The sequence below is a fragment of the Lathyrus oleraceus genome, chromosome 2, assembly GCF_024323335.1.
Source record: "Lathyrus oleraceus cultivar Zhongwan6 chromosome 2, CAAS_Psat_ZW6_1.0, whole genome shotgun sequence".
Classification (NCBI taxonomy): Eukaryota; Viridiplantae; Streptophyta; class Magnoliopsida; order Fabales; family Fabaceae; genus Lathyrus; species Lathyrus oleraceus.
In genome coordinates, this window is record NC_066580.1 from 152996228 (window position 1) to 153014228 (window position 18001).

General features: G+C 32.5%; 1 protein-coding gene across 1 annotated transcript; it reads left to right on the plus strand.

The window, feature by feature from the left end:
• Positions 1-12507: 12507 nt before the first annotated feature.
• On the plus strand, positions 12508-14767 carry LOC127118623 (probable E3 ubiquitin-protein ligase RHG1A). Its single transcript, XM_051048850.1, has 5 exons — positions 12508-12618; positions 12910-13005; positions 13122-13192; positions 14378-14494; positions 14571-14767. The coding sequence occupies exons 2-5, from the start codon at positions 12993-12995 to the stop codon at positions 14703-14705; spliced, it is 336 nt and encodes a 111-aa protein (XP_050904807.1). The 5' UTR covers positions 12508-12618; positions 12910-12992; the 3' UTR covers positions 14706-14767.
• Positions 14768-18001: the final 3234 nt, after the last annotated feature.

Sequence of the window (18001 nt, forward strand, 5' to 3'; positions counted from 1 at the left end):
TACATATTTGTACCTCTTTTTGAGATGCAACCGACTCGATGCGTCTTGAAATCCCTTTACCAGCTTTATGTGTGGGTCTTGTAGGAGTCTAACATTACCATGTAATAAGGATTGATTAAATATCATAATTGTAGCTGAATTGAAATGTGAATACTAAATATTCATAATCATTTAGAACATATATACCTCGGCATCTGGGAAAATTAGATCTGACGGCCATCCAACAAAAGATCCGACTGCATCTCGCATCAACGTTGTCTCTGAAACAACGTCAGGTAATGGTAGAAGCGCGTCGGTATCTAATACAAGGCCAACCAAAACTTTCATATATCCCACCGGGAGGGGATTATGGTGAAGTAATTCACCCGAAGTGTTGTGCACTTTTCCCTTGCCAACCATGCGATAAGTTGGTGACGATAGATACAGCTGACAAGGTGTAATGCCCTAAACCAATAATAAATGTTATTGTTAACGTGTATATGTGTCAAGTAAAAAAGTGCTATTTTAATTTCATAATAACATATATAATTACCTCGGGAAATTTCGGTTGACAATTGATACTAGCTCGGTCACTAGTATCTTTTGCCTCGGAGCCGAACCTTTCCTCTCTATACCTTGCATTCTCCTTTTGCAGTTCAAGTACTTGTGCCCTTAACTCCGCCAAGGTCTCCATCACCTCTTTGTTGGTAGGATTTTTTGTTTTTGGTTTTTTATAAAATGACGACGGAGTCACACCAAAACCCTTACCCCTCACACGACCGGAATACTCAGGAACATTTAGTACTCGACTAAGTACGCTCCTGCAATCCTGGACCTCGGTTGAAGGTAGGGTTTGGGATAAAGTCTCCTAAAATATTATTAGAGGAGATTAAAAATGAATTATATGTCTAACAAAGTTTTCGATATAATTAAAGAAATAATGTTACATATACTTACACATTCGTCATAAACATTTGGAACCGCTTCAACGACAACCCCATCCTTCCCAACCCGAGCAGCCTTCCACAATACGTGCTCCGGAAGAGATGTTGCGTCACTTTTCTCCTCGGCTAGCTACAAATTGAATCAGATTATAAGATCATCATTGTTACGTGATCCACTCGCGTCATGGGTATCGTCTTGGTTAGCCATTTTATCTGTAATATAGAAATGATTCAATAAGACCCAAGTAAGACAATGACCATATTCGTGAAGCTACACAAAAAACACATTCATATACCTTCCATTTCTCTCATGTTACAACAATCTAAACTCTCTCTTTTTTCATCATTATTGAATACAAACTCACACACACCTACTGCATACAAAAGACCAATGCAAACTTATGGTGTTTGGAACATGAACAAACTTGCATCCATAATCATCAAACTTCCAAGCACAAGCTCAAACACACTCCAAAGGACATCAGTTTTCAATCAGAAATAAACCTTACAACAAGGTGCTCATGAACACCATATAGTGCTCGTTTGCCCTAAACAACATTAATCAACATAATGCACAAAATGTAAAACTCAGTTTAGAAAATGCCCTAATCAAACACCTGAAGAAAGTGAACGGTAACGATGGAGAAGAGAAATACCTTCAAGGTGACGGTAACGATGGAGAAGAAAGTGAACAGCGACGGTGGACGCAGATAACTCAGTGAACGTGAACGCAGCAACAGAAAAAGGCGACGGCGACGACGACGGTGAGGGAGGGAGAACGAACGGAGGACGAGAGTAATCGCAGTAGAGAGTAATCGCAGTAGAGAGAAAACCCAGTTACGTAAACGAAATAGCATATAGAGAGGGAAAATAAAGAGGCATGCAGTATATATGTTATAATTTTAATGTTTAATAAAGGGGACCTTAGAGGGCGCTTGTGTAAAAAAAGCGCCCTCTAAAGGGGGCCTAAGAGGGCGCTTCTAAAAGCACTCTCTAAGGCTTTCCAAAAGCGCTTTATAAACTGGAAATGTACATGGACTTAGAGAGCGCTTTTTTAAAAGCGCCCTCTAAGGGTACCCTTAGAGGGCGCTTTCATAAATGCGCCGTCTATTGGTGTCCCTCCATTTCCTCATTATTTTTTCGCTTCACTTTAGAGGACGCTTTGTTACAAAAGCGCCCTCTAAAGTGCGCTGTTGTACATGGACTTAGAGAGCGCTTTCTTAAAAGCGCCCTCTAAGGGTACCCTTAGTGGGCGCTTTCATAAACGCGTCCTCTATTGGTGTCCCTCCATTTCCTCATTATTTTTTTGCTTCACTTTAGAGGGCGCTTTGTTACAAAAGCGCCCTCTAAAGTGCGCTGTCTATTCCTCCTTATTTTTCTCTTCACTTTGGAGTGCGCTTCTTTAAGAAAGCGCACTCTAAGGTGCGCTGTCTATTCCAATATTTGGCATAGTGAAGTGAAATTTGAATTTAACAAATTCGAGTTTGAAAAAGTTTGAATTGATTCAATTGAAGAAAGAATCAAGTCACTTGAATATTAATTTGATTCAAATCAATATTAATTCAATTTAAAATAAGTTGTTCATACTTTTGATGATCTTAATGAATAATGATTCGACCAAAAAGAAATTTGATTTGTTTCTTTGTAAACAAGAGATTTTAGAAATATTTTGATTTGATTCAAACTTGTATGTGAATTGATTTAATTGATTAAAACTCTAAACATGATAAAATATGTCACTTTGAATCGATTCAACCCATTACGTGATTTATTGAAAATGTGTTTTATGCATGAGAAACTTTCAAATTTTATGCAAAAGATATTTTTAATCTAACATGGAGTCTTACACATTTAAATAACTCTAAAAAAATAAAAAATATACAAAATAATAGCTAATGCCTACACCAAGGAATGAGAGCACATTTTCATTGTCACTTATTTTTAATCTTGTCAATTTATAGTTTGAGTCGAGTGCGATAAAATTTGGTTGAACCTCTCCTTCTTTAAAAATATAAAAAAGAGAGAAGCACAAAACACGTAAGTAAGGACTTTCCCTTTTTAAAGCAGTTCGGACAAACACTCTTAATAAACCTATAAAAATAAAAATTAGTTCGTTACAAATGATAAAAACGTGAAGCAATGTAACATAAAAATGAAAGAATAAAAAAAGGGCTCATTTAACATAACCAACAATTAAATTTTATAAAATCCAAAGAATGTACAAACTAAAACATACATCATCGATTAAAGGGTATGAAGAAGCAATAATATTCGTGCCAAGAACTTTAAATTACAAAAAGAAAGTGTAAGGAAAAAATGTAAAAGACATAATAATGCAAGAGATAATCGAGAAATGTTTAAACATATGTGTCCTTCTATTATTACAAGTTGGACTCTGATCGAGAAATATGATTATCTTTCACATAAAAATTTTTATCCTACACATCTCGCCTAGCCTGTCAAATTATATATCGAAGCCATATGGAAGTGCATCATTTAGATGACCATCCTTGTCATGTTCATGAGCTTTTTCAAGTTATTTATCAATAAGAAGAACTTTGGCATTCTCTATGGCCATCATTGTATCCATCTTAGCTTTAATATTATCAATGTCATCCTCATCATTTTCATCTTCATGAATATAAACTAGACCACGAACCCAACGCGTGTCATAAATCCATCAACACTTGTTAGTGTAGAATCAGTTGCCCTGTTAATACCAATAATAGTTCATCAGATGCACAACCTTGCGAGAGTAGTCGTTAGTATTGGACTGCGGGAATCCTTATTGGGCCTTGAAAGGGAGTTCCCCATAACTCAATAATCCTAAACATGTTATGAAATTGAAAAAAGTAGGAATGGGAAAGAGTGATAAGGATGGTCACGGGTCTCCTAACTGCATCTTGGTTTACCCGACCAAAACTCATGTCCATCATAAGACAATATCCTTTCTATATATTCAATGATGTGTCATGAAAGGGCCAAATTTGGTCCAAATGCTGAGGAAGCCTCTCCCTTAATTAAGGAGGAAATTGTTCCTCCCCTACTCCCACGAACTTGTTTGGAAGTTAGGGAAAAACGATTTCCTTTTCTTGATCCACCCCATAGTCTTGGCTATTGATATTCTAACCTATAGGGTTTGGAAATGTCATCTTCTCTTTTAATTTAATAAGAAGATACAAAAGTTATTATGATTGCTTTTGTGAGAAAGGTCATCTCTTTTATAGTTTTTGCAAGTACAATTGGCATCCACCGAGGTGACCCGATACAATCTCCATGGAAGTCAAGTTCAATCCATGTGACGCTAGTGTAGGAGACAACCCTAGGGATAATATGCTAAAGGAAATGACTAAATTTATGTTTGGTTTATAACAAGAAGTCACACACAATGATGAAATAATTTGGGAGACAATATGATCTAAAATAATCAATGAATAATTACGAAAATAAAAAATAATAACACAGAATTGGTAACCCATTTTGATGAAATATAACCTATGTGTGATGGTTTGTAGCCCAAAGTAAAGGAAATTCACTAATTTAAGTAGTCAATAGTACATGACAATTTCACCCCAACTCTCCCAATTAAATGCCCCTTTCATAATAGTACTCGTGAATTTCAACTCGGGCTCCCTCTAAATTTGTGATCTTCTTACTTTCTTTATGATGTGACAAATAGCACAATTAAATACCAAAAACTATATCATTCTCTTGCGTATGAGAGACTAACAAGGTTATAGTTTTACGTAAGAAACAAAACACAAAAAATCAACTCGCTAAAATCGTCAACTTAATGAATATTCTCTCTACAAGTGTGTCTTCAAATAAGAAGAATATTATATATATATATATATATATATATATATATATATATATATATATATATATATATATATATATATATATATATATATATATATATATATATATATATATATATATATATATATATATATATATATATATATATATATATATATAAGTCCATCTGGTTTTAATTACTGATTGAATGGCGCGTTCAATCATCTCATCAATCACACATAGATTAGTATAAAAAGCGCAATCACAAAATACATAACATTCAGACTGAATGTTCTGTATACATATGTCTTGACATCGGGTCTGACATCTCAGCTAAACCCCGCACATCCATATTTTAAACACCCTGCAGGAACCTGTTATCTCATGTCAAGACAACACTTGTGACAACTTGTGAAAACTCTAGGTTTTACCAAAATTGATGCGAACATATAGAACCAACACAATTGATCAAAAGAAAAAGAAAGAGATAAAGAAGAAGAGGACAAGAGAGATCACACTCAAATTGGATCAAAGCATTGATCAATTCATCATCAAAATGAATCATCCATTTTGGTGGATTACAGTTTTCACCTATCAACACCCAAAATCCATTGAGTTTGATGAGACCTATGACCAAAACAACCATGATCCAAGGCCAACAGAAGTCAACCAAGGTGAAACAAATATAAAATGCGTCAAAAACATTTTAAAAATGAATTTCAAAAGGGAAATAAAAGAGAATATCCATAAAGTACTTGAAAACACCAAATAAATGGCCAAGAAAATTATGGAAGGTTGGAAATAAAATAAGAAGCATATAATAAATATTTCAGAAATTTAAAATGCATAAAAGTATTTTTAAGCCAATTAAAACGAAGGAGAAAAGAGAAATTCCATGAAAAATATAAAATCAATAAAATAAAATGTTGAAAAATAAAAATCATTTTAGAAATTATTTTGGTATTTTTTAGATGTAAAATGAATTTTCTATGAATTCTAAAAGAAAATAAAATTAAAAATGAAAATAGAAAAAGAAATAAACTCAGAAAAAACACGGAGCATTCGATTTGACTTCATTAGTTGATGTGGCAGATCCAACAATCACAAGACTGAGGTGCACGGTGGAAATTAGCCAAAATAAAACACGAGGTGTAATTCAAATTGGACTAATCAAAATATTTCAAATGTCTAACGTGACTCCAAACTTAGATGACCTGGAAAGAAAATCGGTCGTCTTCCTCGATGGCCCCTCACCGGAGTTTCATCATTTAGTAAATTCAAAACACGAGACCACCACCAATATGATCGCCTCTTCATCGCGTATTTAACCTCGTGCTCCAAATTCATTTATCTAAACTGAGTATGGGGAATTTCAGAGAAGTTTCAGAAACAAGTAAGCCATGAAAAATTAAATTAAATGATGAACACGATCAAACAACACCAGATAAGTTAGGGAAAAACATCAGAGAGTGAATGGCTATATTGTTGTAACTTGTTTGAGTTCAAATAATGCTCAGAACTACCTTGTCCAAATGATGATCAGATGTTGATGAAGCTCGATTTGGTTAGAGCAATTCAAGAGGTCTTAGAGCTTGGGAGTTGTTGCAAAATTTCCAGAGAAATCGAAGGTGCTAATGAAATCAAGAAATGGGATTGAAACAAGCTGGAATTCAAATCACAATAGTTCAATATTCTGGAGAAATTTCATATTGAAGCATGGATTTCTCATCTCTCAAAAGCTTGGAAATGAATGCAATAACTTCCTCTATTTATAAAGAATTTGTTTGGATCCAAATACGCGTGGAATCAAGATTAATTCGAGCAAAACGAATTTGATCAGAATGTATGGAAAGTGTGACTTGCAATCCATAAAAAATAAGTCAAATCATACGTTTCAAGGGTCAATTATATTCTGGAGACTCCATTAAACATGTTTAGATCCAAAACGCGTGCTAATTTAACTTGTAATTGAAACTAATGAAGTTCAACTTTTGGACCATGGTGATTTCTTCAGTTTCAAGTCACCATGTTCAACTTGATGGGACATCTTGTTCAGGAGGATTTTTTATCTCATTTTTTTTGAAATATGTTGACATCATAACAAAGATTACAATGTTCCAAGAAAGCTTGCATTTGGATGCTTGAACACAAAGTTATGGCATGTTGAAGTTGGCACGAAAAACTGGTCATGTAACTTAGAAAATTCTAGGTCCCAAATTTGATGGTCTTCCAAGCATAATTTGACTTTGATCCTTAAAGTAAACATGTATAGGGCATCACAAATGATATTGTGCAAAAAGAATCAGCCTAAAATATTGAAAATTAAATAAGTTATAATCCTTGAAAATTGAGAAAAAGTCACTTGAAAATATGTCAAATTTCACCAAGCCCACAAATGACCTATGATGTCTCCAAACGTTTGATGATCCTCCAAGCCTAATTGACTCTTGGCATGTAAACAGAAGTTATAGAGGATATTGTGAAAAATTATATGCAAAAAGAAGCATTTAATAATATTGAGAATCGAAGAAATGATGATTTTTGAAACTTTGACTTGGTTAGTGCACCCCTAATTCTCTAATTACACTACGCCAAATAAGGGAAAAGAGGGCGCTTATTTTGGCCTATAACAGCGCTTTTAAGCGCCCTCTAAAGTGGCGCTGGCATAGGTAAAGACAACGCTTTGTTTTCCTGGAGAAAGCGCTGTCTAAAGTGGCCACATTATAGTGCGCTTTCAGAAAAAAGCGCCCTCTGGAGTGGTCCATAAAGGGACACCTTAGAGGGCGCTTTCTGGAAAAAGCGCCCTCTAAAGTTGTCAATGTAAAGTGTTTAGAGGGCACTTTCAGGAAAAAGCGCCCTCTAAAGTTGTCAATGTAAAGTGTTTAGAGGGCGCTTTCAGGAAAAAGCGCCCTCTAAAGTTGTCAATGTAAAGTGTTTAGAGGGCGCTTTCAGGAAAAAGCGCCCTCTAAAGTTGTCAATGTAAAGTGTTTAGAGGGCGCTTTCTGGACAAAGCGCCCTCTAAAGTGTTAGTTATTTTAAAAAAATTTGTTTGAAAAACAGTGGATATTTAATTGGTAACCTGTTCGCATGCTGCAAAAGTGTAAAATTCATATTGATTTCACCCTTTAATCCAATGTTATACACCATTAATCCATTGATATATACAACATGAATCCATTTATATACAACATTAATCCTCCATATATACAACATTAATATATGATTCTTTGATCAACAATATACAACAACATATTCATGATTTAGTAAAAGTACAACAACAATATACAACATATATACAACAACAACATACAACAACAACATTCCATACATATATGTACAACAATATACAACCTAGCTATATGATTCTTTGATCAACAATGAATTGACACAATTCATCCTTCATTTCATCCAAATGAGCTCTTGAGTAAGATTTGTATTCCTCAAAGTACTACAATTAAGAGAATAAAACATATTCATGATTTAGTAACAAATTAGATGAAATATCCGATAATATTAAAATAAACCCTAAGTTATTATTCCATACCATTTTTGGGATGTCTATACGATTCAACGCAATGATATCTCTCATAAATCTCAATACAAAAAATCCGCAATCGACCGAATTATTTTGCTGAGGACACTACACAGAAAAACAAACAATATATATATAGTTAATTTCTTACAAACATTATTATAAGCAAAAAAACAAACACTATTATAAGCAAAAATAAGATACTTAATATATACCTGAACTCTGACCCAGGTAATGTCCTTCCTATTACGATAATTCTTTTTCGATCTAAATTTTATTATTGCCCTAACAAAATAAAAACGTATATTGAGATCAATCTGACAGACATAATTAAATATACAAATACACACGAATATTTAGGGGAATTTCACTTACGCGTCAACCGTCTTCTTCATACTCGGATATTTACTCCAATCACCCGATAACGAATCGAGATAATACACTATTAGTCTCGAAAGATCCATAGCAACCAACACCCAGTGACCACTGTATCCAAAAGATGTCTAGTAGTTCTAACCAATACTAAACAAAATAACGCCCATCCACCCATGGTGGCAAACATGTTCTGTATATCCAAAAGCTGTCTAGTAGTTCTATCGCACATCCATACAAAATAAGGCTCAACCAAAAAAATAGATGGCAGCATAAGTAGTATATCCAAAAAAGGCATGGTGAATATCCTAACTCCCAAATCTATCCTCGAAGCTTGTACGACAAATCAAGATCAACAGTAAAACATTACTTCTTTGACGTTTTCCAAGATAGATGGCAGAGTCGACACAAAGTTGGTGGCACTCCTATTTCCACTTGCAGAACCAGAATCAGAATTTTCAACTTCACTTATGTAGTATCTAGCGCGGAAAGCTAGCAAGTGTGCATAATAGGCAGGAGGAACTGCATACAAGATAACATTTTTGCTAAACTAAAGTTTTGTATAGCCTAAAACAAAAACAAGCAAAGGGAATCGAGTAACAAACCGATTGAGACAGATCGAGTACACCTCGCATAACTGAATGGAAAAAAATAGTATCAGAAGGCTTCTAAAATTAAATGAAAACAGTACAAGTTTAGAAAACATTAATTAAGATTAAAAAAGCAAATCATATCATTACGTGTAACACAAGTTATTGGTCAAACTCTGTAGCTGGTCTGCAGTGAATTTATTTTCATCATACAGCACATGATAATGCGTTGGTCGACTAGTCCCCTGCAAAAAGAACACGTCCAAATGCAAATAACACAGAACTGTCAAAAGGCGATTGAGCAACAAATAGTAAACAATGGCATAAAGTTAAATGACATAGCTAATATTACCTGAATTCCTGCATGGCTGTTAAGGTAAAAATCAAATTCCCTAGGGTGACAAATGCTGGTGTCTACCACGGTTCCTTTGACAATTTAGAACAACAAAATCAGCAAAAAGTGATAAATTCAGATGATAATATATACCAGCTGCGTTGAGAAATATATTGAAAAAACCTGGCATAATATTTCCACTTCTATCGGTCTCTTTGGGGTTGACAGGAAAGAGACGGGTGTGATGTCTCTTTTGGACCACTACAAAAGTAACTTTAGGTAGATACCCATCCTCTATTGAGACACAAGCCTGATGAAAAAAAATTAAAAATTAAACGCAGAGAATTTAGTGGTGTATTTTATGAACGACAAAGCAACAAGAAATCAACTTTGAGAAGTCCTAAATTATGCCTACAATACAGGGCTGCAAAGTTGATGCAACAAAAAACAGAGTGTTTCTGTGTTCACCGTGTACAGCAGCAGTATTCTGCTTCAACAAATTTTCCTTCCTCATCCTTGAGAAATTTGTTGGACAAAAAGGATCGAAATCCTCTGAGTCTTTTTCCGACCAATTGAATACAATATTTTTGCCGGCTTTCATCGATGTGAAAGGATCTCTAAAAAACATACACATGGAGTGTGTTATTATAAAGTAATATTATAACAATATATGGTCAACAAATAGTCAACAAAAAAAACATATAACAATATATGGTAAGTACCTGTATCTCCGACCATATTTTTTCTTTGCCAACCTTCAAGTCCGGACTTCTCCAATTATCACATGTAATCGGAATATGTTGTCGAACAAGGAAACCAATGTAACTTGCCAACATTGAACCGTTAGGCTCAATTAGTTGGTCTTCAGCACTCCAATGTACTTCAAATTTTACACCCTTGTCTCTTGCACGAATGATTGACTTCATAACAGTCAATCCTCGTTTGATTTCTTTTTCAACATTGTTACGTGATCCATTCGCGTCATGGGTATCGTCTTGGTTAGCCATTTTATCTGTAATATAGAAATGATTCAATAAGACCCAAGTAAGACAATGATTCAATACGTGAACACATTCATATACCTTCCATTTCTCTCATGTTACAACAATCTAAACTCTTTTTTTTTATCATTATTGAATACAAACTCACACACACCTACTGCATGCAAAAGACCAATGCAAACTTATGGTGTTTGGAACATGAACAAACCTGCATCCATAATCATCAAACTTCCAAGCACAAGCTCAAACACACTTCAAATGATATCAGTTTTCAATCAGAAATAAAAAACTCAGTTTGCCCTAAACAACATTAATCAACATAATGCACAAAATGTAAAACTAAGTTTAGAAAATGCCCTAATCAAACACATGAAGAAAGTGAACGGTAACGATGGAGAAGAGAAATACCTTCAAGGTGACGGTAACGATGGAGAAGAAAGTGAACAGTGACGGTGGACGCAGATAACTCAGTGAACGTGAACGCAGCAGCAGAAAAAGGCGACGGCGACGATGACGGTGAGGGAGGGAGAACGAACGGAGGACGAGAGTAATCGCAGTAGAGAGAAAACCCAGTTACGTAAACGAAATAGCTTATAGAGAGGGAAAATAAAGAGACATGCAGTATATGTTATAATTTTAATGTTTACTAAAGGGGACCTTAGAGGGCGCTTTTGTAAAAAAAGCGCCCTCTAAAGGGGAGCTAAGAGGGCGCTTCTAAAAGCGCTCTCTAAGGCTTTCCAAAAGCGCCTTATAAACTGGAAATGTACATGGACATAGAGAGCGCTTTTTAAAAAGCGCCCTCTAAGGTTACCCTTAGAGGGCGCTTTCAATAAAGCGTCCTCTATTGGTGTCCCTCCATTTCCTCATTATTTTTTCGCTTCACTTTAGAGTGCGCTTTGTTACAAAAGCGCCCTCTAAAGTGCGCTGTCTATTCCAATAGTATGCTCCTTATTTTTTCTCTTCACTTTAGAGTGCGCTTTTGTAATAAAGCGCCCTCTAAGGGGCGCTGTCTATTCCAGTTTTTGGCGTAGTGTTAATTCCAATTTTTTTATTATATAAAATAAACCTCGTTGTTATCTCTATGAATAACATATTTTATTTAAACATTGGTAATGTACATGCCATATATATTTATATATGATATTGGTACTACTGAAAAGTTCTAAAAAGTGTTCTCAAGAACTCAAGTTTATGTCTCTTAAAAAAAACATTGTTTCACAAAAAGAGTTAAAATTGAAATAGTTTTTCTATAGATAAAAATTTAAAAAGATTATATTTGATTAAAACAATTGTAAAATGAGAGCAAAAGAAAAATTAATTAGGCTTTAATGATTTTCAATAATATTTTCAAGAGTCCATAAAATACATTTTTTGAGAACTTTGTGTACAGTAATATTTTATTTCATAGATTTTTTTTTCTTTTTCAAATGAATTATTTAAGATTTTAAAAAAATTCAATATATTTGGCTAAATGAATAAAATAAAATAAAATAATTTTAGTTTAATATTAAATTCAATGTATTTCACCAAATAAAAAAATTCAACATATTTGACCAAATTAAAATTAAATTAAATTAAATACAAATAGTTTACCAAATGTATTTTCTAAATTAAATAAATTAATATTTTAAAATATTTGTTCAATGTATTTGTACATTTTAAAATATTATCTTACAAAAGTTAAAATTGGTTTTTTAATAAAAATTATTTGAGTTTTTTTATAAAAAAAATGAAAATGCAAATAGAATAATAATAAGTTCAATGTTTGTAAAAAATACCAAGAATGAGATAGGAAATTCTTTGAAAATGGTTGAATAATTTATCAAAAATTCTTTTTTAATAATAAAAAACTTCCATTTATATAATTTAATTTGATTTTGCATTCAATTTCAAATCTCATTTATTCCAGATTTCAGTATATAAATTGAACCCTTTTGTTATTCAAAGTAGTTCATGAGTACACTAAATTCAATGGGTAGAAAAAATAGTTTGGGTGAATCTTCAAAACAAAAACACTAACTTTCTTTGTCACGCACCTTCCAATTAACTTGTTTGCAGATCTAAGGTATATGTTCTTCTTGATATCTCAATCTTATATATCTCTGTATGTAATATAATTCAATCTCTATATATTGGAATTTCTCATGCTTTACAGTGATGCGTATGTGTTTATGAATATGATTGTCGAACCAAAGAACATGATTTTTGTGGAAATGTTTGGTTAGGGTGCTAAATGTTCTTATACTATTGTTTTTTAAAAGCAATGACAGCAACTATTTCATTTTTATATTTGTGAAAATAATGCTAGTAAAATCAAATATTAATTACAATAATTTTGAAAATTATTGTCTTTTAGTTCTCGTGCAGGTAGAGTAGTTTGGAGGATTCTGAAATATATTTTTCTCTGGAGTAATCAAGAAACCATAAGAATTGACAACAATGAACACGGAAGGTATGAACAATGTAGTTATATTTATTGTTTAAAATTTTGCTTGCAATTATGAAATGAATTTTGATATTTGGATAAAATATTCGTTAATTTGATTACAAATTCTATAATATTCATAGGTGGAAGTGAAGGGGGAAATAACAACTTTACAACTATCCATGATGAACCTCTCACAACTAATAGCAATGAGGTATATTTCTTACATTAATTTATATACATTTCAAATATTTCATTATTTTTTTATTATTATTTTAAAATTAATATGAAGGAAATACGTAAAATACGACGTTCTAAAGCATAATAATCTAACCTATCTATTATAGATTAATTATTTTCTATTTTGTTTTCGTTATTCTCCCCATGCTAAGTTATGTTTTCAAAAACATTTGTTTGTACATAAGTGACTTTTAAGAGAAAACATTAATCTTAGAAGGGGCACTATTTTTTCCCACAAGAGGTAGCCTATCCAAGATAATTGTTTTAGTGACTCCTTCAAGGTGATTTGACAATGTACTTACACTAGTATCAATAAACAACACCATATAATGTACTTACCCCTCAAATTATCCACCTTCTAAAATATAGATTTTAAGAAGTTCATATTCAAATATAGATTTTTTTATCCACCTTCTAAAATCCAAGCCCAAAACACCATTCGATTAAGATCCCAAATTATCCATAAAATTGTTCAAAGTTAAGAAAAAATTTTGGAACTTAAATTTATTTTTAAGATGTGGTTTTTCCAGCCTAGATCCTTATTAATTTATGTCATACAGTTATTTAGTCTTTTTAAATAGTCTATTAATGAACTAGTTTGAAGTAGTTGATTGTCGAATCTAAGAGAATATGTATTCTTCCACATAATTGAGATTAACCAAATCCACAAGTCCTACTTAAAAACATAGAAAGAATATAAGTTTCATAGCTCGCCAAAAATATGTTAGGCCAAAACCAATACCATTTGTGATATATTCAAAACTAGTATGTGTCAAGCCATCTTGACCAATTAAATCATAAACAAAATGATGTATTCAATATGGTGAACCTTTTCTCAACAATATTTATTACATAGTATCTTTTCTTTTTACGTGTGCATCTTAAATTAATTCTCTTTTTCATACTATTAAATTGTCGTTTTCTTTTTTACTTTTTATTCTTATCTTTTGTTCTTACACTTATTCCACCAAAAAATCATTTTTGTAAACTCTTCTTTAAAAGAAATTTATCATTTTTACTTATTTTTTATTTGAATTTTCTTAGTTTAGAAATGAGTAGTTGTTGTTCAATATGCATAACCATTCCCATAAATATTTATTGTCATAATAAATTTTATACTTTTAATTGAAAATAATTATATACTAATAATGATTTGCAGCCGCGGTGGCTACAATACCTAACCAATCGTTTGAGATGGAGAGAAGCAATTTATAACAACGTTGGTCATGAAATTTTTGAGAATCCTGCAAATAAACAATCATGTTGCATTTGTCTGGTAAGGATTGACTATTATGTATATATTTATATGTTTGTGTTATATTTTATTTCTAATAAATTTTATCTAATTTTAGGGTAAATATAAAATTGGAGAAGATATTGGAAAGTTGAACTGCGGACATAGATTTCACTGGTATTGCATTCTAAAGTGGCTTATAGTAAGAAATGTATGCCCCCTATGCAATCGAAGAGGATTGTATTTTGAATAATAAAGAAGACAATTATGAAAACTGTGTCAAAAGATTATAGTTTTGAGTGATGGCTGATTTGCCTTTGATCTTTTGCATCCTTTTTTTTTACATAAATTGTTAAAAATAAATATATTTAATTGTTCGCGAGACGATATTATTGAAAGTCTTTTGTTTAGAATATATTTTATTATCGTTATGATTTATAAATATATTTAATTATGTCAAAAGGTAATAGATTTTAGGTGATGGCTAATTTGTCTTTGATCTTTTGCAGTTTTTCTTACTTAAATTGTTAAAAACAAATATATTTAATTGTTCATGAGACAATATTAGTTGAAGTCTTTTGTTTAGAATACCTTATAAATCTTTAGACATCAATTACTAGTTTAGAAAATTGAGTTGTATTGAGAAATAAGTGTGAGTTGTATTGGGAAATAAGTGTGAGTTCTAAGTCCCACATTGCTTAGAAAAGTGGAGGTTGAGAACTTTATAAGTGGAAGACTCATACACCTATCACCTTAAGGTTTTTGGTGAATATGTGGTGTCTCGCTCACTTGTTTGTGTCGCGGTGAGAATCGGAGACAAAGCTATTAGGTTAACTTGACTCGCAAAACAAAATGTCACCACCGAACTTTAGTTTATCTAAGGGAAGAGGAAAATATCAAATAACCCATAAATATGCAATGCAAAACAGTGCAATAAAGAGATTGAAGGTCGGATGGTTTGTTATGAAAATGGAAGGTACTAGCACCCTAATCATCTATAGTATCCTATAGGAACCTCTTGAGAAGTGTGTTTTATTGCTTTTTTTATTTGAAAATACATAAAGTCTTGTGCCTACGTATCAATGAAGGATCAAAATCCCATAGTTCGGGGTACAAATGACAAAAGAGTTTGTTTAGTTGATTTTAGAAGAAGGGGCAAGTTTTCATCTTAAGGAGAATACTCATTTAAACTACCACAAATATGAGAAGATGGAACTTTGCATCATTATAAAGGAAGGGTTCCAACTTGGATATAGAATCTACAAGTATGTCACTAAATCCTTCATATGGAAAATAATCAACATCATTTTCAATCATTATTATGGGGTAGGAGATTTATATCTTAACTATAAAGATGACTCATGTAGAGTCTCTTTTGAGAAAGGGTTTAAAGTGAAAAAGCCAAGTGACAAAAGTTTTGAATGGGATTTGTGTTTTTAGTCTTGTAGAAAGAGTTTGATATGCTTAAAGTTTTTTTGAAGCATTTATGAAGAAAAAAATTTTTAAAAGCCAACGACCTAAAGTCAAGGTTTTTTTATTAAATAAGTTCAAGTTTGAAAAATCGTAAGATTGGACTAGGGTTTAGAAGGGGCTAAAGGGCACAAGGTGGGTAAATGAAGCTATAAACACACACAATGAATATGCACAAGACAATAAGTCAACTATAATCCCTTTTTTCTTGGATTGAAACATAAGCACAAGTATCATGCAAGAAATATCATGGATTAACAATATGCACTAAGCAAGCATATGAACAAAATCACTACCATGTATCAAGCTTAAACATCTTAAGACACCAATCAAGGTCATCGATAAAGAATAGATCAAAAGGCATGGCATATAGAATACTTCATAACACATGGACCATACAAGCATACAAGCAAAAATTCCTCAAAAATAATTTGCAAAGTTCATCATGTCAAAACATCAAACAAGATATATCATGATATCAATCATAAGACATGTAAAATAATGGCCAAGGAATTATAAAAGTGGACCTATAAGGAGCATACAAGCATGTTAAACCTTAAACAACTACGTAAAGCATCAAGACTAAAACAATGTTTAGGACCAAGTTCAAAGCACATCAAAATATAATTTTATGACAAAAGTTCACCTCATACAAGGGTTCAAGTCATTAGGGTTCATGCCTTTAAGGTTCATACATTAGGGTTCCAAAGCAAGTCATCAACCATAAACATCCATGTACTTCAAGCACAAATCAAATAAACAAGGTATCATCAAGTCTAAGTACAAGTATAATCAGGGTGTTCAAACATACGGATCAAAATGGTAGCAAATTAATCATGGTAAAAATTGAATCAAAGCATACTTAAATGGAAAAATAAAAAGGAATAAATAATAAAGTTTTTTGGGGGGATTTTTTAATATAAAATTAAAAATTAAAAAACAAAATAAATGAGCTTTTTATGAGGTATTTCATGTTCAAAACAAACACAATGGTAACAAGAACGAGTGAAAATGATGCTTTTATGGGGAAGTTCAAAATGAGCTTTTTTTTACCTAACAGAGTGTGTTGGTTGCACCTTCAAAAGCACTTCCAAATGAGAAATAATGATCCATCTAGCTTCATTGAGTGAAAATATGGAAAGAGTGCAATAATGATTCAATGTTCTTTCTTTCTTGATGATGGATGTTTTTTGTGTGTTGGAGCATTGCAATGAGATCTCCTTTTATAGTGAATGAATTCAAATTTGGTACAGTGGTTATTGGTATTGTTTGATGGACTTTTGATCAAATCTAAAAAAATGATGAAAAGTATAAAAGTACTTTTGATTTTTGTGTTTAGATAGAGTAAGATTAAAGAAAGATCTATTTGCAAAGGTCCAAGCAAAAGTGGTTGAGAAAATGGATCTTTATGGAAATAACAATGAAGCTTTATGGCAAAATGATCCATGAATGGTATGTTGTTCGGGTAATGGTTCAAGCCCTTATATAATACATCAATGGTTTGTGTAAAACACTCATTATGCTGAGATTTAGAAGCACCATAGGATGCAAAGAAATATCTTGAGGTTTGGCTTTGGTTTAAACATGAAGATGGACTTTCAATTTGGCCTAACATGGTGACTTTCCTTCTTCGAAAATCCTAAATCAAGTGTGATAAATTCATGCCAATGGGCTCTTTGGGAAGATTTTCCCATCCTCTGAAACTTTCATGTTGGACATTTGAAGAGATTTAGCATGGATTATGGAGATAATTGGCCATCAACTTTGACAATCTTAATTATTAAACACTTGGAAAATTTTCCAAGTGTTGAACAATTTTCCAAGTTTGAGATCTCATCTTCACCACTTCATATCTTTCGATCCTTATGAGATATTTGGTTCATTCTTTCTACAAATTTTAATTATGGAACATCATCTACAAGTATATCCTTTGAGCATGAAAATGATGGCTTGAGGAAGAAGTTACAAACTTGTAAAGTGGGCTTCATGAACATGCAATTTCATAACTTAGAGAAATCTTGAAAACCCTAAATTTGACATTCTTGAAATTTTTCTTGATTTTATTGATAAATACATTCA

What these genes read in the sequence shown, in the direction of transcription:
- LOC127118623 (XM_051048850.1), top strand. An exon ending in TCACAACTAATAGCAATGAG is followed by an intron (nt 13,193 to 14,377) that starts GTATATTTCTTA and finishes AATGATTTGCAG; the next exon opens with CCGCGGTGGCTACAATACCT. An exon ending in AATCATGTTGCATTTGTCTG is followed by an intron (nt 14,495 to 14,570) that starts GTAAGGATTGAC and finishes ATCTAATTTTAG; the next exon opens with GGTAAATATAAAATTGGAGA.